We start from the raw sequence: 21088 nt of genomic DNA, 5'->3' as shown, positions 1-21088 counted from the left end.
TTAAAAATGGTTGACCCTCATTTCTACAGTTTTGCTAACATGATCAAGGAAACAGGAAAGAAACAAGGAAATAAAAAAAGTTGAGTCCAGTTGGTTTTAGGTCATAGTGGCAAACGTGGATTTGTCAAATGGAGAAGGTCAACACTAGCAAATGAGAGAGTATTTTCTAACTTTGAAAATATCACAAACAATGAAGAGGAAAAATCCCAACTTCAACTATTGACTGGTATCTTTTTTGCTATTGCATTCTGCCACAGTTTGTGTTGTAGGTCTGTTCAGCAGTGCCCCTTGGAAGTATTTCAGGTATTTATATATGCCATCTTACCATTACATTGGTCAAAGTAGAGTGCCTTGCAAGCTTTAATGTATTTCTCCTCAACACCCCAGAGAGGGTAGGGAAGTGTTGTCATTCCCATTTTATACTAGTTGGCAGATAGCTGTGCAGAATTAACCAATTAGTAGTGTTCCTTCTCTGCTTTGTTGGCAAAGATGGCAGTGGGTTGGCAGCACAATCCCACACTGACTACTTGAATCATTTTTTTTTAACATTGGACAAGTTACCCTGTATTGACACATATCTTTTCTAAAAGGATATTACATAATATCACTATTCAAATCAAGGATTCCAAAATGCTTTACAAATGGTTAGTAAAGCCACATAGTACCCCTGAGAGTCATGTAAGTAATACCTATGTGGACATCTGTTTTTCCACTTAGAGAAGACTGAGATTAATAGCTTCCCTATTGACCAACCTGTTTCACAATGATTACTGAATAGCTATCACATGGCAATAATTTTTGATGATTCCTTACCTGGATCCAATTTTGTGACTGAGACCTAGAGGTAAAAGGGCTAGAAATATCCAACTCCCAGTATTCCACATTTTGCTTAATCACATTCAACATTTTTTGTATCCCACAAAAAACAGTTCTTAAGGATTAGTGTTCTCCTCCCTATGGACTTTAATTCAGCTCACCATACAGGCTTATAAAACTGCAGAATATTTTTTAAATAAATTAGTCTCTAGCCAAGCTGTGATGAAAATGATTTCCAGATCTTAAACTGGACTTTATGCAACCAGAGTAGAACTTCTTTATAAAGGAGACAGTTTGAAATTCAGTTGCTATATCCATGCTGCAGTAACTGCCATGATGATTGCTTTGGTAATTAAGGATATATTTTCTTCCTCTGGGATATGCATGAAGTAGTAATTAGAATTAACAATTGCTCTTGGAGTTTCTAAATCTATCTTTTTATAAATAGATATTCTATCAACTCCCACAATTTAGCTCCATAAATAGCTTTATAATAGGATTCTTCTTTATTTAAGTACACAAAACATACAAATTGTTCCTTTTAGGGGGAATAAATAAGTGATAAAAATACTCTAATGCGTGCAGAGAACTGAACATACCCAAGTGACTGCTTAAATTTCATTCATACATCCACCGTGTGTGCAGAAAGATTGAGGCACATACACTATTGCTTGTGCTGTTTACTTATATAGCCGTCTTTGGTACAAATGTAGGATTTCCACATGGAGTTTGAGTGGCCACTGTCCAGTGGTGTTCTGTTGTTTTCCCAGCTAAAATCTCTCCAACACATCATCAAGCTCTACAACCTATCCTGGAAGACGATCCCTCACTCTCACAAACCCTGGGAGGCAGGCCAGTCCTCGCTTACAGACAGCCCCCCAACCTGAAGCAAATGTTCACCAGCAACTGCATACCATACAATAGAAACACTAGCCCAGGAACGTATCTTTGCAACAAACCCCATTGCCAGCTCTGCCCGCATATCTACTCAAGTGACACCATCACAAGTCCTAACCACCTCAGTCACACCATCATGAGCTCATCCACGTGCACACCTACTAATGTGATATATGCCATCATGTGCCAGCAATGCCCCTCTGCCATGTACATTGGCCAAACCGGACTGTCTCTATGTAAAAGAGTAAATGGGCACAAATCAGACATCAGGAATGGTAACATTTAAAAACCAGTAGGAGAGTACTTCAATCTCCCTGGACACTCAGTAACAGACTTAAAAGTTGCCATACTTCAACAAAAAAACTTCAAAAACAAACTCCAGTGAGAAACTGCTGAGCTGGAACAAACTTGACACTATCAGACTAGGTCTGAATAGCGACTGGGAGTGGTTAGCCCACGACAAAAAATAATGTTCCCCCTTTTGACATTCACACTTTCTGATCAACTGTTGTGAATGGCCTCATCCACCCTGATTGAATTAACCTTGTTAACACTTGCCCTCCTCACTGTGATGTAACTCACCCATCCTTGCATGTGTATAGATACCTACCAAACTGAAGTTTCCACTTCATGCATCTGACGAAGTGGGTTTCTGCCCACGAAAGCTTACGCCTAAATAAATTTGTTAGTCTTTAAGGTGCCACAGGACTCTCGTTGTAGAGCTAGGGAGGATTCTCTTATTGCCAGCCCTGGAAGCCATAAAGACCATATGACTGTTGGCAGTGCTGTAGATTGGCATATTATCAGTTTACCACAAATATTTTTTGAATTTAGCGTTTTCCTAATGATATTGTTATTACCCTTGGGGTTTTTTTATGGCTCAGTAGAGCATGTTATGAAATTATACTGCATAGAGGTAATTTTTTTCTCCTCTCTTGGTGAGTCATCTTTTCTCTGTTGGAAGAACACGTATCCCCCTTGAGGTTTACAATGCAAGAAGAAAGGCCTTCTGGCTCACTGCACAGCAATCAGTCATCAAGCCTTGAATGTCCCCCCTTTACTTGTATGTTATAACACTTAAACTTTTTTTTTTTTTAAGTTCAGGCATAATCTAGGACCAGTAGTGCACATTTTTGTGTGCCCAGAAATAAAAACCTCTCTTTATTTTTAGGTACTTTACTCTGTATATGTGGTACAGATAAGTTAAATTTATTACACTGTTGTAACGCCTACTATACACATGTTCATATGTATCATGACGACTCAGTGGCTAGGGTGCTAACGTGAGACATGGGAGACTCTGCGTCAATTCCTTGCTCTTCCACAGGTTTCCTTGGGGAAATCACATAGCCTCTCTCTGCCTTGGTTTGCTATCTCCAAAAAATGGAGTTTGGGACAAAAATGAAGAGCAAAGAGAATGTGGTAGTCAGTCTGAGTAATTAGATCCTGGAATTTTCCAGATTCTAGTACCAATATTCCTACTCTTCTCAAAAGTGCTACTGGTTTTTTAATTGCCATGAGGATTTTTACTTTCCATCTTCTACTGATCATCTGCATAAACCATTACCCCCCAGGAAGGAAGGAAAAGAAAGCAATAAGTCTTGACTTGACTGGTCCCCTGGGAGTACAATTCAACATTTGGAACTTTCATTACACCAGTCTTTGACAAGAACAGGTTTAGAACACGAAACAATTGAAATCAGGATCGGAGCTCATTCATCCGGTTCATATTGCTTAAATGCTGAGCTGTCCCAAAGTCTTTGGTCTCCCTGGTAAACAAAGCTACAATGTTTTTCTTTTGTTCGGATTCAGTGCAAATATTTGCACATTAGAAAATGTTCCACTCCACAGAGCTATACATCAACCATCTGTTTATAAAAGCCAACACCCTTTTGCTCAGAGACGGATATAGGGGAGGATCCTGTTCCGTCAGTTTCCTAATTCCTAGACCTCAGTTCATTGACGTTAAAAAGTCCACGTTCATTAGACCTTCCCTGTTCAAATTACAGCTGATAAATCCAGAAAGGAAAATGTGTGAGTGGCAATAGAGCCTGCTTTCAAAATGAAGCAAGTTTATACCAGAGCTAGAAAAAGGCCATGATGTAGATATCTCCTCTTCTACAGGCTTATAATATACATGCACTGTATATATAATAAGGCTGTATAAAAGGACACATCTACAACATTGGCCTTCCTGAACTCTGGCTCTGCTGTACTGCTATTATTAACTTGATTCAGTGTAAAAAAAGCACGTTATTGCCCCTCTCTCTCTCTCTCTCTCTCAAACGCTCACACCCTCTCTATCTTTTTCCTTCCTGGCCTCATCAACTCTAATCTAAACACAGGAAGTCAAACAAACTGGGACTTTCTCATGTCAATGAATTGTGGGCTAGGAATAAGGAAACTGAAGGAACAGATCCTTTCCTATATCACAAGAGAAGGAAATAAAAAACATTGATAAATCTTTGTCTGCAACTAGTACTGCTAAAATGAAAAAGTAGGAGACAGGGCTTCGTAGGACAGCAGCCAAGAGACGGGAGGGGACAGGAGGGAGCATTGTCCCTTTTGAAACCATTTCATCTGTATTTTTTCAGGGCAGCATCAGAGGGGGAGGAGAAAGAAGGAGGAAGATAGGGTGATTGTATCTGTCATGTCATGGACTACCATATTATTTAGCTTAAAATATAGGTCGCCAGGAAACAAGTTGTAAATCTGATTTCAGCTTATTACAGCAGCAAGTCTTGTATGTGGAAAAGTAAATCTCAAGGGGAGAGAAGGGGCAGGTCAACTGTTAATTTAAAGACACATTAAAACTGAAGCGAGAGGGAAACATTAAACACTACAGATACACAACGTGTTTGTTCTATGAATATATAGCTCCACCCAATGGACTGGATCTGAAACCTCATTACATTAAGGGTCATGAAGTCTTCTCTTCTATTGCACCATTTCAGGTCTCTAAATCCTCTTATTTTTTCTACCGCTATGCTCTCTCCTAGATCCTCTAAGTCACCCATATTTTGATCTACTTGTGTTAATATTTTTGGTATCTGATCCGATTCTTAGTCCCTTTGTTTTCATGTCCAAGAAAACTGAATTATCAGCAGTGACCATTTTTATAATACTGCCTACTTCTTCTCCATAGACTGCTGTGATGGTGATTTGTTTGGGTTTATGTTGGGTTTTAATATCCACATTCAAACCCTTTAGAGCAGAGAGTATGCATTCTTATGTTTGACACCATTTAGCATACATGTGGGTGCTGCTGCAATATGAATAATAAAGATGATAGGCCCAAATCCTGCTTCCTGTGTAAATTAGCCCCATTACATATAGTCGATACATTTTAATGAACATCTAGTTGCATGTCATCAATATATGATAGAATTAAAGATCAAAATGTTCTGTTTCAGAAATGCCAAAACAAACTGGTTCAACATGTCTGATTTTTCTTTTTCTACTGAAACAATTCACCAAAATGGACTCAAAACCCATGAATTGTTTGGGTCGACCCAAATTGCATTTTTCTGCAAAAAAGGTTTCAGTTGTAAAGTTGTGTCCAGCTCTAGTAATAACTTATTTCAGTTGGGTGAAATGAGTTTTGTTGATAGGAAAGGTGGGGTTGAGAGAAGGGTAGGGAATTTAAAGGGTTATTCAGAAAGGGAAGAATGGCTTTATATATAATGAGATGCACCTATAACAAAAATAAACTGGTTCATAAAGTCCTTTTAAAATGCAACAGCAGGGGTTGCAAGGCTCCCTAACCAGCAACACAAGTGGTTATTGTATTAATAATCATGGACAGGGATGAGATGAGAGGGAATAGATGAGATGCTTGTTAAAGCTCAGGAAGCCCTTCTCCTCTGTCATCACCCTTGCAGAGGCCAATGGGATTCTTTGCATTCAGGGAGTATAAAGTCTCTGCAGGGCTGCCACCACTATTAACACTAACCTTTGTAAAAGGGGTGGGTTGTGTCCTTGTCCCACTCCCCCAAATTGGCCAACAGCCCTGGCTTGGTACAGAGGGGGGCAGAGGTTGTGTTGTTTCCAGTGGTGGTGCACTGTCTTCTGGAGAATAGCCTGCTATAAGCTCCTCACCACCCAGTGCTGCTCACCTCCTTGCCACTTCCAGTTTGGGACTGATGCCATATTCTACAAACTAGTCCTAGGTTGTGTAACTGTAAACGTTAAGCGACATTAACTTGGCTGCATTGTATGTTTGTGCTATTAAGAAAAACCTTGCTGTTACTAGTTCCATTATTCAATTATGCTATAAAACATACAAGTTGTGGAACATAGCTGAGTTAACAATGCAATTGGAGTCTTAATTGTTGCAATTATTTTACAACTGCCCAACCTTAATGTTACATGAATTGCTTCTGGTATGCATTGGTTTTAGGTCCCAAACCCCAAATGTTGTCTGACAAAACGACAAATGTAGTCTTAGTGTCTATACCTAAAGCACATTCTTAAGGTAAAATTACATGGATGCCTGTCTCTGAACATTTCATGTATGCCCTGATGGAATGTTTCTGCCCTGCTGCTGAATGTACCAGCCACAGGTGGTTGATTTAAATGACATGTTTATGGTTAACTTGAGCACCACAGGTGTAGGGGAGGGTTGTTTATGGTGGTGGTGTTGTTGTAGCCATGTTGATCCCAGGATCTGAGAGGGACAAGGTGGGTGAGTAATATCTTTTATTGGTGGAGAGGACAAGGAGAGGGCTAGTAGTAAATGGATTAATGTTGCAAGATCTTTGATTTTGGACTACTTGTGCAGGGAGGGACTTTCTGTTTTGTAGCGCTTGCTCTTGTAGTGTCAGTCCTCGAGAATAAAGTTGGTAACACCATTCAGTTTGCATTTAAATCTGGAGCAGCTCAGATGAATGGCTCCAAGTTCTTCCCTTGTAGGAAGCATGGTTATAAAAATGTTATCAAAGATGAAAAAGAATATATTTGCCTTGTTTTAGCTTAGCATACTTGTATTCTTAAAACTGGTTTTACCTGAGGAAATCCCTTTTGTCAGGATTCTGTTTGGTTTTAGAATTGTGCAAAATTCAGTGTGCACATGGTAAGCTTCATTCTTCTTTTACTTAAAGTGGTGATTTGTATTTTTAAGTCATGGCAGAGTTGCTTAGAACCAAAGAGAAGCACTTTTAAAAAAAAATTTAAAAACCAAAATAAACAACACCACTGACTTTGTGGAGTTACTTCTGAGGAGAAAGTAAATAGATAAGTGTTATTTACCTTTTCCTACAATACAAAAACAGGGTTCACCCGATGAAATTAATAGGCAAACAAGAGGAAGTACTTATTCACACAATGTACAATTAACCTGTGGGACTCAGTGTTATGGGATGTTGTGATGACCAGAAGTATAAATGGGTTCAAAAAAATAACTAGATATATTGATGAAGGATAGGTCCATCAATAGCTATTTACCAAGATGGGCAGAGATGCAACCACATGCTAAGGGCAACCCTAAACCTCTCATTGCTAGATGCAGGGAGAGGAAGACAGGGGTGGATCATTCCGGTTGTCCTGTTCCGTACACTCCCCCCGGAAGCTTTGGCCACTGACAGAGTCAGGATACTGGGCTAGATAGACCATTGGTCTGAGCCAGCTTGGCACTTCTTATGTTCTTATATTCCGAGTTACACCGATATCATCAAATTCAGGTTTTGTGGTTTTCTCCTCTTTAGTTATATCATGATAACATTCAGTGGAGATGAGCTGTTTGGATTTATTTTCAATGTACATGTGTATCATATTTTTTTTCGACAAAATGCAAGGAATAGAATGTTCATACACTGTATAAACTCAAAGCAGTCTTGTAGCTCAGTGCAGTTGCTCTCCTTTGTATTACTGTATGTACGATGAATGCCCTTTTGTTACTACAGGTTTTATGCAGTGTCTGAATTATAAAGGGTACAAGCTAAACACATAATTACAATCTTTTATAACCAGCCCTGTCACTGTTACAAATGTTATGTTACCTGCATAAGTGGAAGGGAAGGTAATAAGATTCCTTTTGTTCACAGATTCTTAAAACACAGTTACTCCAAGTCTTCAATACTTGCTTTAAGAAACTTTTCCATGAGAAGCTGTGCTTTTTCATTTACTTCATTCACAGACTCTCGTTGTATTTCCAGTCCCTGCTGGAGTGGAAATCATTATGATTACTAGGCATATTTCTTGCAGTCTTCCAGAATGATAGGTGGCTTTTTGGACCTCAGCTGAGAATATATTGTGTTGCCCTGAGGAGTCAGTCCTTGATACCTGAAGGACACCAGGACTCACAACTAGGGTTGATTAAAAATAAATTATTATAGATTGAAAAATTCCAACTGGGTCTAATCATGACACTTGAAAATGACAGCAAAGTGATACCATGTCAGACCCTAGTATTCTGGCTACTCCCTGGATTTCTTATGCCTTGAATGGAATTTGAATCATATATCCAATGAAGAAAACGAAGCAGAATTAGAAGCAACGTATTTGACAGATTTATTTTATTTTTAACATCTTCCTACAGGTGCAAAATTCATTTTACTAGTTGTCAAGATATAATACACTATTCGTGACTAATGTCAGAAAGTGAATTTTTCTTTAAGCATACAGATCATTTCTCTCCAAGTCTCTCTCAAACTCTGTTATAACAGCAGCTCTCCTTATGCACAATGTTTTACTTTCTAGTTAAGGAATAACTTAGTTATTTCCTAACAAATGAGTGTGTGTATGTACTGTAAATTAACAAACAGATATATGGGTCCGAAACAGTCTTGCAGACTACCTCCACCTGCTTTCTTACATTTCCATGTAAGCCCCATCATATCAAATGGGAAATTACAGAGCTACAATGGGCTCTGTGCTTTGTACCATACCACGAATATGATAGGTCATGTCCTTGCTCTTGTCATAGGATGAAACATCTGCTGGCTTCCTCTGGTGAGCCATGTACAAGCACAGCAGAAACTATGGGGCAGATCCTTGCTAGCTGTTAACTGTCATACCTCTATTGACTCCAGCTATTTACACCAACCCACAGAGTCATTCCTGTGTATTTCTACTGCTCAGTTGTTCCAGGAGAGCTTAGTGCAAGGGAACTCTGATCTCCTTTCTACCTGCTGCAATGGCATCTGAGATGGTCCTCCACAGAGGATCATGGGAAAAGGGGCATGTGCATGTCATGTGCATGACATATGCAATATGAAAACTGAGCTACTCTTGAAAAGTTACAATGAACATATTCTCCTTTTCTGCTCCAATCTCCCTAGAAAATGTCTTCTGATCTGATCCTCTCAGCAAAGCTCTTTTTTTTCTAGAGCAAGAAATTGGAGAATAAACCTGAGTTGCACTAAAGACCTTCCCAAGGTATAGAATAAAAACAAGAACTGAGCTGAGGTTATTAACTGGCATGAGCTACCAAGCAGCCATCAGCTGGGACGGGTTACAACTTCTGATCAAACTTTATTGGGCCAGATTTGAATCAGTGACCTAGAAATTAAAGACTTTTTGCATCTTTTTACCATTCTCCTGAATTATCTATGTAGCTAACATTTTACATGTTTTACATATTTCCTATCATCTGTTCTAAATGTTCAATTCATTTTCAAAAGTGTTATATATACCTGCAACATATATATTTTCATATGACATTCTATGTACCACAACTGATTGCTATAAGGTTTAAATGCTAATACAGAGAAATCAGCTAATTAAAATTTGAAACTTGGAGGGTTTCCTTGTACCATTTCACCTTGTGGAGGTTATGGTGATTTCACTGCCACAAGTTACAGTTCAGTCTGAATGAGGCGTAATGCTTTCTTCATGTTCTCTATCACTGGAAGGAGAATAAACAGAAAATTACAAAAAAAAAAAAAAAAAAAATTTTAAAGTATATTTCTATCTTAAAATAAAATCTCAATTTATTAAAATGCTTTGCATGTGAATTAAATGATGTATATTGGGGTACAAAATATATTGTAGATCTTTTATTGTGGGATTTTTGGCATCATTTACTGCAACAGTGAATGTAGACTTTCATGGTTCATCACTAAAAAGAACTGCTCCTCATCAGTAAATCTTATTATCATACTTGTAGAGCTAACATAAAAATCAATGGTCTTCAGAACATCCAATATTTCATTTGGGGTAAGAAAAATGTTATGCATTTTGATAGATGCTGTAACATGAAGGGGAAAAGGTCATTTAAAAAAAAATCACTTTTCTGTCTGATAATATGTAATCCTAGGTTGTACCTAAGTAACTCTAAATTTAAAAAATTGCTAGTAAAAATATTTTTCTCAGTTTTTTTTCCCAGGCTGTTTACTTTATGCATCCGACAGCCCTTTTGTGCATAGTATTCCAGTGTTCCCCTGTATAATCAGTTATATCCTGATCCTGTGAACCTTACACACATGCTTAACTTGACTCACGTAAGTAGTCCTATCAACTTCAGTGGGATTATTTGTGTACTTAAGTGCTTTGGCTGGATCGACATCTTGCAGGATCAAGCTCCTTATCATAGTTTTATAGACTCTTTTAAAGATTTTCCCTAGGTATTTTTTGGGTGGGCAGCAGGAAGGACAATGAAATGCTATCTGATCCCTAAGCACTAGTCAATGGGTAGGTTGCTGGTCACAGCATGCACAATGTGGACACTTACAGAATGGTATGTCTTGTGGTTCGTAAGTATAGAGTCGATTAGAGTATCTTCCAGTGATATCAGCTCTTACTGTGAGAGAGGGGTCTGAAAAAGAATCCATATTATACCATTATCCTATTGCGTTCTCTTTAACAGCATCTTTAATACCCATTGATTGTGAATATGAGGTTGCATCAATTTAAAGATAATTTTGGAGGCTACTAATTTAGAGCAAAGGGAAAAATTACAGTCTTCCCCGCCAGACAGTTCTTATCACACTGATACATACTTGAACGAGTGAGATATTTATTTTAAATATTATGTAGTCATTGTTAAATAGAGATATCTGTTATGTTCACCAGCATGTATATTCTATTGCATGTTTAAAGAAAAATAACTGTGCTACACATATTAAGAATATCATAAGAGGAGGCCAGTCTGACTGAATATATATTCAGTATGTATAACTATGCACATACATTTGGTAGTGTATTTGCATGATTTATGTGGCACTTTCAGAGCCAAAATCGTGCATTACTGTGATTCTTGAACTTTTACTTTCTGAGGGACAACTTTTATCATCCTCTCATTAGCTCACTTCCTTTCTCAAGCTTTCTAGCTAAGATTCTTATAACTGACTTATATGGCCCCATTACCATAGTATCTGAGGGTCCCACAATCTTTAATGCATTCATCCTTCCCTGTGAGGTAGGAATGTATTATTATCCTCATTTTATAATAGGGGAACTAAACCATAGAAAACTAAGTGACATATCCAATCACTTAAGAAGTCTGTGATGGATCAGGATTTGAATCCAGGTCTCCACACTCAAAGCAAGTGCTACAGCCACTGCACCATTTTGAGACTTGTCTTCAAACTGATTCATTCTGAAGAGCACCAAGAACACTCTGGGCCCCTGGTGATCTACAGATCAGGGTTTAAGAGCCACACTGAGCCGTCCATCATTGATCATGCATGATTTCTCCCTCTTCGTGACGGCTTTTTTTTAAAAAGCAAATTTCACCTTTGCTATGAAGATACAGTGCTAAGATAATGTCCTGGTGTGGGTCTGTAACTGTTTGTTTATATCCCCTCACTGAACCTTTCCTGAAGGAGGCAACTTGTTTAAAAATAATGACTGGAGGGATCTGGCAACAACACCCATCTCTCATCCCCTGCCTGAGGCTTACTGAAGCTGTAGGGACTCGCAGTGTGAAACAGAGAGACCACGATTAATGGGGTGTGTGTGTGTGTGTGTGTGTGTGTGTGTGTGTGTGTGTGTGTGTGTGTGTGTGTGTGTGTGTGTGTGTGTGTGTGTGTGTGTGTGTGTGTAGAAAATTCACTTGCATGATTTCCTCATTCACAACATCTTCCACCTGAGCAGCTCTGGACTGCAGCGCACCCCTTTCCCCATGTGGCACTGGATTGAACTTTTTTTGGTATCAGCTGGCTTGGCGCAGAGCTGGGTTATATTGCAGAATGGGGCTGACACATCCCTTTTTACCAGCCTAGTGATGAGCGCATTAAAAACACACACTGCCCCATCGTGAGACTGTTTGCAGGAACGTACTATTGCAATGCTGTACGACCAATTTATTAGACATTTATGGAGATGTCTTTCCAGTTAGGCAACTCAGTAAGTTCCTTTTGCCAACAGCTGAGAGTCTGCCTGGCTGTGGAGGGCAGGGGCAATGTGCATATAGTGTTGATTGCTTTTGTGGCTAGTTGCCTGGGTAGACTGATTTTTAAATCTGAGCTGTTTAAATCACTTTTTTATTAAATCACTATAATTTTTAATAGCTAGTCGATCCACTTCCCTTCTGCACCATCTGCCAATGCTACACCTTTCATTTATTATCCCCTTTCCAGGATGTGGAACCACCAGCTCCCTGCCATCTCCCTCAAATCACAGGCCCAAGGATTCTACACAAAGCAATGCTGTCTTGAAAATGTCTTACCAGATTCAAACTCAGCCCAGGACTGGGAAGAGCCTATGAGAATAGAATTCTAAGATTGAGGGGGTGGGGAACTCAAACCCAAACTACCTTCACATTCCATCCATCCCTTACTCCTATAGTCTGCTGGAGTCTGCTCTCTCTGTGTGTATGTATGCATCTGTCTGTCCATGCTGCCCTCTGCTAGAGGGGATATTTTAGTTTAGAGAAGACTGAGATAGGACCTAGTAAAATATGTTAAAGGCTGTTATAAAGAAGAGGAGGATCAGTTTTTCTCCATGTCCACTGAAGATAGGATGAGAAGTAATGGGCTTAGTATGCAGCAAGGGAGATTTGTTTTAGATATTAAGAAAAACTTCCTAACTAGATATAAGGATAGTATGTCCTTGAAGGAGGCAACCATTTGGCATGTACCATGCTAACTTAAAAATTAATAAATAAAAATATTAAATATCCTATGTATCATGATGGAGAAAATTCCCATAATACATACATACTATTGAAATGAGGTTTCATTTTTGAAGAAGCAAATATATATTGTGCATACCCACAAACATGATTCGAGGTACATATTGTCCATCAGGTGACAAGTTCTTATCTGTTGTTTCATGCTGGCAGGAAAATTAAAAGCAAATTATTAAATATTCATTGGCACTTTGTGAAACTAGCATTTGTGCATGAAACGTATGATAGAAGCGTATGAAGCCGTGGTAGACAATGCTAAAGTGACAACATATGCTGAAATACATTGTTTTAAAATGTGAAATATGTATATCTATATCCTTACCATGAGGTTTAGCATGATGAAGTTATTTTGAGCCATTTCTTGTATTTCCTCATTTTCTGCAAAAACCTTCTTCAGTGCTAGAAAAGATATTATGTTGGTTTTAAAACCTGCTTTCAGTCACTGCTTCCAAGATCTTTTTTTTCTTTCCACACTGTGGCAACATATGCATGAGACTGACCACATTGTTTATGCTTTGCTTCTCCAAATTTCTAAGGAGACAGGTCACAGATCTATCACCACATTTTGTTTTTGTCCTATATCAGGACAACCTTCAGCTGTACAAATGGAAGCTTTCTCCTATGATTTCTGAAGCCTGTAGTTTCAATGCCACAGCCCGACAAAAGTGTATTATTCCTGGTAAATTCTCCTTAGGTCAATTTCAGCAGTCATGCACCAGTCTCCTTCTCTGGTTACCAGTTCAGGAGGACAGAACAATATTAAATCTGTTCAATGAGTCAGGAGTAAATTAATGCGTCTTAATTTAAGCTGTCTAATGCTGCATCAGCTTTAGCAGAACAATTTAAAGGTATTTTTCACGTTCTTTGTTGTAAGAGGCTTGTGGTGGGGTTTGTAAGCAGCCTGTATTCATTATTTACTTTTAAAAATACATTCTATTAAATATTCAACACATCTGAGAAAGTGAGTCAGTGTTCCAGATAAATATAGTAAGGGGTCATATAACGATCCAGATATTGGCAGATATACATTCTAAAAATCATCACGTTAATTTAACAGTCAGACAATTGAAATTACCTTGACAGTATTGACAGTCCTCCAAATGATGAATGACCATCAGTGGCTTGTTACTTTAATAATTAAAAAAAAACAAAAAACAACAGAATTAGCTCATCTGATGAGTATCAAAGTGACTCTAATTTTACTGACAGGCTAGGATATGCAACTGCTGTTGTATCTTATGTTACACCAAACTAATACCTAGACTAAGGCATTGGGAAGAATGGAGCATATTTCTGAACTTAGGGACAAGAATATCATGCAACTCCTTCATAAAAAGGAACTCAGGAAAATGGAGGAGCAAGACATGTTCTAAAATAAGAAGTTCTAAACTTGGAGACTGCAGAGGATCATTATCATTTTATTATTGCTTAGTGTATAGTTCCAGGAGAGATTACAAAGAGAATCTTCCCTCAGTACAGAAGGCTAGTCCTGTAGACACTTACTACTGAATAGAACTAGTCAAAATTTCCTGGATCTGGTTTTTTACAGGTTTTTTTTATCATTAAAAAAATCTATTTTTTGATTGAAGTGCCCTAACCCTTGAAAATTTTCTTTGAAAAGTTTCATTGCAAAATTTGTGGGTTTTGAACAGCTGTGGAATTGGCTGAAATTTTTCCACAAATGAAACATGTTAATGAAATTTCAAAATGTAGATATCTTTCAACATTTTTGGGGAAAAAAGGTAATTTAATTTAATTGGGATTTTTTGTTTTGCTTTGTTTGTTTCTTTACAATACTTTGACCAGCTGACTTGACAACTTCTATCTTTTCAAAATGTTCTTTTCAAAGACTCCTTTACCTTTTTCTTGCTTGAAAAAGCCCTTCCTCATAGGTTTGCACCCAGGTAATATCATCTCCCCAGCCTGGAATCAAAATGGAGGGATTAATCACTAAGCAGAGTCTTGAAAATAACTTATGTTTTGGGCATTTATCAATATCTTGCACACATGTAGGATTTTTTTTTATCCAGTGCCTTCAAAACTCCATATAGATATTAAGTCTCTCAACTTTTGAATATCACGTTCATTTTACAGATAGGTAAATTTAGGCACAAAGGAGCAGGAAACAGGTTTAAAAAGATATTCAGATTTCTAAAGAGGTGGATAGGTATGAAGTTGGAATTTCAAAAATGCCTAGGCAGGTTAGATACCAAACCTAAGCACTTTATAAATTCCATTAGGTCCTGCCTAGCTGCATATTTAAATTTCTATCCCCAAATTCCTGACGTGCTGTCTTCACTATGCTATGTTGACAGGGGAGCCTTTCCCATTTACATAGCGTGCACTTCTTGCTCCGTTGGAGTACCAGAGTTGACTGGAGAAGCGCTTGACAATCAATTGAGCATGGCTTCAACAGACTGCTCAATCGATGCTGCTGCATAAATGGCTGCAGTGCCAATGGAGCCACCTAGTGTGGACATGCCCTAAATCTGGCTGATCTGTGTTTGATGCAGAGCCTGATACCAGAGGACAAAAGAAGGGTGAAAAAAGAGTTCCCAACCCTCCTGGTTGTGGGGAAAATTTTAAAAACATGACCCTTAAAATTTCAAATACCAGAAGACAACAGGATTCCAAAGTCAACATTTAAAAAAACCCAAACCTCATCATTTTTAATCTAATCTCATAATTTGGGGGGCCTGAATCAGGACTTTTGAACATGAGTAATTGGTGATACATGCAGTAGTTAATAAGAATTAACATTAAAAATATTTCCAGATGTTACCCTCCTCAAGACCAGAAAATGATTTGGTGGGGATGAGTGGAGAGGCTACAAGTCCTACCTAATCATTTTCTGGTCTTGAGGATGGTAGTACTGTCCAATTGATTCATGTGCCTTAGGGATTTGATAATGTGGAGATTCTTGTTTCAGACTCCTCAACAATGTTATTTCCCTATTAAGGCTATGGTGTGAGTACTATTGCTGCAAGGATTGAATGGCAATTTCACTGGGCTTGGAACCAGCTGAAGATCCTGCCTGTTTCTTCTCTGCTGAGTATCTCGGTCAATCTCAACCACATAGGATTTTGTAGTAAAGCTCCACCTAGTGACACCAGCTCATATTATTCAATCGCTTTCTTAACCAGTCTTGTCAATATTTGTTCATGATTGAAATTCAGACTCCATTCTGATGGATTAAAGAGAAGAAGCCTGAGATGTTTTAAATCAGGTATCTCTTGGCCTCCTATCATTTATTTAATCTTAAGTTAATGAAATATCTCTCAGGTTGGCAATATTGTTCTGATCTATTGACCAATAAGCAGCTGAACTTGGTTTGATTCAATGACTGAGGAAGGGGATTGTCCTAAAGTTCAGAAGAGCTAATATAAGGTCCCTTTATTGTAGAATTTTCTTAGCAATCTGGACTGCTGGAAAGAGCAATATATTCCCTTGTAGGTTATGAGGGCTGCAGGTTACATGTTTAAAATTATATTGTGTCACAAAAGCTTGGAATTCAGAGTAAGCCAGCTGTGACATGCTGTCAGTGATTATTTCTTCCAAATTTCCAAAACAAGGAACGATGTCTCATTACTTTACATGAGCTGTTCACTTGTGGATTTAGTCGGGAGAATAGCTATAAATCAATAGCTCCCAGATTGCGGTGGCCTTTTTCTTCACACAGGTCTAAAGATGTTCTTTCCCACAGCCTCATGGGTACATCTTGTCGGGAATCTTTTGATGAAACTTGTTTTGTTAGAAAATGCTGATTTGTCAAAGCCAAAACTTTCTGCAGGAAAGGAATTTCTCATTTTGAAAAAAAATTGGAAAATTTCAAACATTATTAAAGCATCCCATTTTAACATTTTCAAAATTCAAAAAGGTCCATATTTTGGTTCAAAATTATATTGCATTTAGAAATTTAAGTTAATTTATTATAAAAAACCCAAATCTTAAAAAAAAAAAAAAAAAAAAAAAGACAATCAATATTGAAATAAAACACTTTTTTGAAATTATCAAAATGTTTTGAGTAACCATATATATATTTCTTTTGGTTCATAAACATTTTTGAAACAGTTTTGAAATCTCAAAAATGTTTGCGAGAGAGGAAAACTGTTTCACACCCAGATGTACTGAGCAATGGTTCTGAGAGGTTCTCTGTATTGTCTTTCTCATTGTTCTCAAGACTGACATGATTATAACTTCCATTTTCAGTCCTAATCTATGCCGTAGTGACATATTAGGCCTTGGTCCTGCTATTTTTGTAAAGCTTTGCTTGTCAAGAACTGCAGGACTTCAGGATGCTTGCGATAGGTTATCAGACTTTCAGCTACAAAGAGTTCCCCTCTCTTTGCATGGAAGGATGTGTGACCCTTCATGGGTAATTGGGTAATTTAGGTGGGAATTATATGGTGCCTGTGCCTTGTGCTAACCTTTGTCTGGGATGAATTTTGCCGAGCATGAGTTATGGGAGTTAAACACTACATGATAGGGAGAGACAGGGGAGGTAGCTGGAGGTTATGCAAAGCAAGTAATCTTATCTAAACTCGACAAAGGGAGATGGAGAAGTGGCAAGGACCTTGCAGAGCTCCTAAACTACTCCTCTGCCCATATTCTAAAGGAAATTAACAGGCAGAAAATCATTACATTAAAGTCTATACTTAACATTAAAGTTGAAAAATTTGCATAACAAGGAACTTCTCAAAAGTGTGAAAATGAACAACTAAGGGACAGGAGATAGATATGTGAGCATCCTCATTGTTCAGACTCTAAATGTGCTTCTGTTCTGAAAAATGATTCAGCAAAAATAGTCTATGTGATTTCCATGTCAAATTGGGTCATTACTGTAATAGATTGTGCAGACCAAATTAGGCTGTGATGTGGTGTCCACCCCATACAAAGCAGAGCAGATTGAGTGAGGTTAATTAACCTGATAGGCTGCAGCTGAGGGTGAGACAGGGCTTGAAAGGTTGATTGAAGGTGGAACTCAGCTAAAAGGAATAGGCAGGACTGGTATAAAGCCAGGAAGTTGGCAGCAGAAAGGTGTTGCAGGGGAAGTAGACTGTAGTCGCTCCTTAGGAATAGGAAGTTTGGACTGATAAACCTAGGGAGTGGGGATATACTAGAAGATAAGAACACAGAAGTAGGAAGGAGTCCAGGGAAACAGCAACAGGATCTGGGTGCAAATGGAGCATAGGTGCTGGACATAGGATGCCTGAACTGGAATCTGGAGTAGTAGGTGGGCTCAGGTTCCTCTCCCAGCCACTGAGGTGATAGCATAGACTGGGCAGTGGACCCGGATACTGCCCGGGACAGTTGTCCAATGGGATTGTGATGCCCTGGAATGGGAGTACTATAAAGTGACCTTGCTGGAGGGCTAAGTCATGAAGAAGGAATACCCTGAGTTCCAGAGAGAGACCATGGTGTGAGGAAAGGTGTCAGAATTAGTGGAGCTAATTCTCAGAGCAGCCAGGAGAAAGAGTCCACTCACCACCAAGGCACTGTGACAGAGGTCTTCAGCGATATTTGTACAACTCCATTACCTCACTGGGTTTACGAAGGCATAACTGATTGGAATTGTGCAAATTTCTTCATTGCACAAGAAAAAAACAGAACCTTTCTCACTCTTAGCTCTGCTGGTTTTACAGAGCTAAAAGGAAAAAAATCAGTAAAGGTGAGGGGTGGGAAAGAAAACATGTATGAGTGAATACACACAAGGGGTAAATCTGTTGAACAAGAAAGTGCTCTTTTTATATAGTCCTTTTCAGAGCAAAACACGCTTAAAATAAATATACGTAGAATCATAGAATCATAGAGTTGGAAGTGACCTCAAGAGGTCATCTAGTCCAACCCCCTGCTCAGAGCAGGACTAACCTCAGCTAAATAATCCCAGTGAGGGTTTTGTCAAGCTGCAGCTTAAAAACCTCTAAAGATGGAGATTCCACCACCTCCTAGATAACCCATTCCAGTGCTTCACCACCCTCCTAGTGAAAAACTTTTTCCTAATGTCCAACCTAGACCTCCCCCTGCAACTTGAGACCGTTGCTCCTAGTTCTGTCATCTGCCACCACTGAGAACAGCCTAGCTCCATCCTCCCTGGAACCCCCTTCAGGTAGTTAAAGGCTGCTATCAAATCCCCCCTCATTCTTCTCTTCTGTAGACTGAACAAGCCTAGTTCCTTCATCATCTCCTCATAAATCTTGTGCTTCAGCCCCCTAATCATTTTTGTTGCCTCCACTGGACTCTCTCTAACTTCTCTACATATGCTATCAAATGTCATAAAATATTATATTGAATTTAAAGACTAGGCTGCATTTTATATTAACTAAACAGTTAATTAAATAAAGTGAAAATACAGGACCTCTTGACAGAGTCTGGGGAGCTCTTTTTTCCTTTTTGATTGCCATTGCGAGGTTGGAAGAGACTGCGATTAGCAGGAGTGACAAAGCCAATGCTGAATGCATGATTATTTCTTTAAGAAGGCCCCTTTCAATGCAGCTGTGAAACTGGAAAATAAAGCAACATTTTTAATTGGGTGGGTTCATTACAAGGTGCCATCTGAAAGACAATGTTAATAGCATTCTAATGATCTATACCACAAGGACTGTTTTGGTTGTTTCTGGAAACAACTGACTTGCTCGATGACAATAGCCCAGAGTACAGGTGGTCTACTCTAGATACTTAAGTTTACAGCAAAGTTGTCAGATATACAGCTGCAGAATAATATAGAGTTACTACTATAGTTTTGAACAATGAAAAATGAATTAATTTCACTTTCATTTCTGGTCAATTTCACATTCTAATTGTCATTCTCTAGTCTAATGTTGTAATGTTTGGGTTGCAAACAATATGGCAGGACAATATTTCTGGGGTTGTTTTTCCTTTCCCCAAGCTGTATTGTTGGAATTAAAAATAATAATAAAAAACTAATGGCATGGAACATTTCTATTGACAATAGGTTTTGTGCTCCAATTATAGTTGATGTCCCTTTTAAAAAGTTTGCTGAAATTACAGAAAGCTTGCCTTCTCATAGAATCCGGTGTAACAAGACATGTTGGCGAAGCATCAGGAAGGGATTTCCCAGAAAACAAAAACAAATGAATATTTTTTACAATTTAAAATTATAAAGTGGGAAACACATTTATAACTACACTTAAACAAAAAACAGTGCTTCCACTGAAAAAAAGTATTTGTTTGTCTGACATTTGTCCAAAATATCTTAACTCAGAAAATGTCATGGCAATTTCAGTATTCTAAGGGTTTTTGTTCATGGCAAAACTCATGTGAGAATAGCCACTCATGAAATTTCATGATTTCTGTTTCTGATTAGAAAGGCAAAATCTGTGCAAACAGGAATTGTTTGGAACCTGGTTAGAATTTCTGTTTTTTAAAAACGGTAGCTTTTCCCCCTCTAACCTGGTCCAATCATTGCTATGTATTGTTTCTCCAAAGCCCCAGGTATTTACTGACCATCACTGGCAAAGTATACACTGTTTCTGGAAATGCATGATGAAGAAGAGAAAATTGAATTTCTGTATTGGCTTACTGCCATTTGTGATGTTAATTTTAGTGGCAGCACTTTATGAATTATAAGAGAACTTGTTGAGAATAAGAAAAATAAACTAAAATTGCTCTCTATAAATACATCAGAGGATAAATACCAGGGATGGGGGAGGAGTTATTTAAGTTAAGTGCCAATATTGACAAAAAAACAAATGGAAATAAATGGGTTATCAATAAGCATAGGCTTGAAATTAAATGACGGTTTGTAACCATAACTGAAGTGAAGTTCTGGAACAGCCTTCCAAGGGGAGTAGTGGGAGACAAAAACCTAACTGGCTTCAAGACTAAGCTTAATAAGTTAATGGAGGATATAGTATGATGGGACTGCCTACAATGGCATGTAACTGATAGTAGCAAATATCTCCAACAGGCAGTGGTGGGATGTTACATGGGGAGAACTAAGTTACTACAGTGAATTATTTCCCAGATGTCTGACTGCTGGGGCTTGCCCACTTGCTCAGAGTCTAACTGATAGCCATATTTAGGGTTGGGAAAGAATTCTCCCCTGGGTCAGATTGTCAGAGACCTCGGGAGCTTTTCGCCTTCCTCTGAAGCATGGAGCACAGGTCACTTGCAGGTTTAAACTAGTGTTTAAACCAGCAAGAGACCTTTGTCCCATGCTGCATTGTGTTTAGTTACACAATGGTGTATTCTTTATAACTTGAAGTCTTTAAATCATGATTTGAGGGCTTGAGTAACTCAGCCAGAGGTTAAGGGTCTATTGCAGGAGTGGATGGGTGAGATTCTGTG

At 38.4% G+C, this 21088-nt stretch overlaps 1 protein-coding gene across 1 annotated transcript; it reads right to left on the bottom strand.

Moving 5' to 3' along the window:
• Positions 1–7797: 7797 nt before the first annotated feature.
• Positions 7798–19239, bottom strand: AGR3 (anterior gradient 3, protein disulphide isomerase family member). Its single transcript, XM_067561675.1, has 8 exons — positions 19137–19239; positions 14641–14704; positions 13857–13909; positions 13104–13180; positions 12864–12927; positions 10382–10465; positions 9465–9556; positions 7798–7871 (listed from the first exon to the last, which is right to left on the bottom strand). Exons 1-7 carry the CDS (start codon positions 19237–19239, stop codon positions 9507–9509), a joined length of 495 nt encoding a protein of 164 aa, XP_067417776.1. The 3' UTR covers positions 7798–7871; positions 9465–9506.
• Between the last annotated feature and the right edge of the window lie 1849 nt (positions 19240–21088).

The sequence above is a fragment of the Emydura macquarii genome, unplaced genomic scaffold (assembly GCF_026122565.2).
Source record: "Emydura macquarii macquarii isolate MOO-44397 ecotype Brisbane River unplaced genomic scaffold, CSIRO-AGI_Emac_v2 contig_2422, whole genome shotgun sequence".
Taxonomy (NCBI): Eukaryota; Metazoa; Chordata; order Testudines; family Chelidae; genus Emydura; species Emydura macquarii.
This window is presented reverse-complemented; position numbering and strand designations above follow the sequence as displayed.

What these genes read in the sequence shown, in the direction of transcription:
- AGR3 (XM_067561675.1), bottom strand. Translation starts at nt 19,239, where the DNA reads ATGCATTCAGCATTGGCTTTGTCACTCCTGCTAATCGCAGTCTCTTCC. An exon ending in TCCCCAGACTCTGTCAAGAG is followed by an intron (nt 14,705 to 19,136) that starts GTCCTGTATTTT and finishes TTTTGATTCCAG; the next exon opens with GCTGGGGAGATGATATTACC. An exon ending in TCATCATGCTAAACCTCATG is followed by an intron (nt 12,928 to 13,103) that starts GTAAGGATATAG and finishes TTTTCCTGCCAG; the next exon opens with CATGAAACAACAGATAAGAA.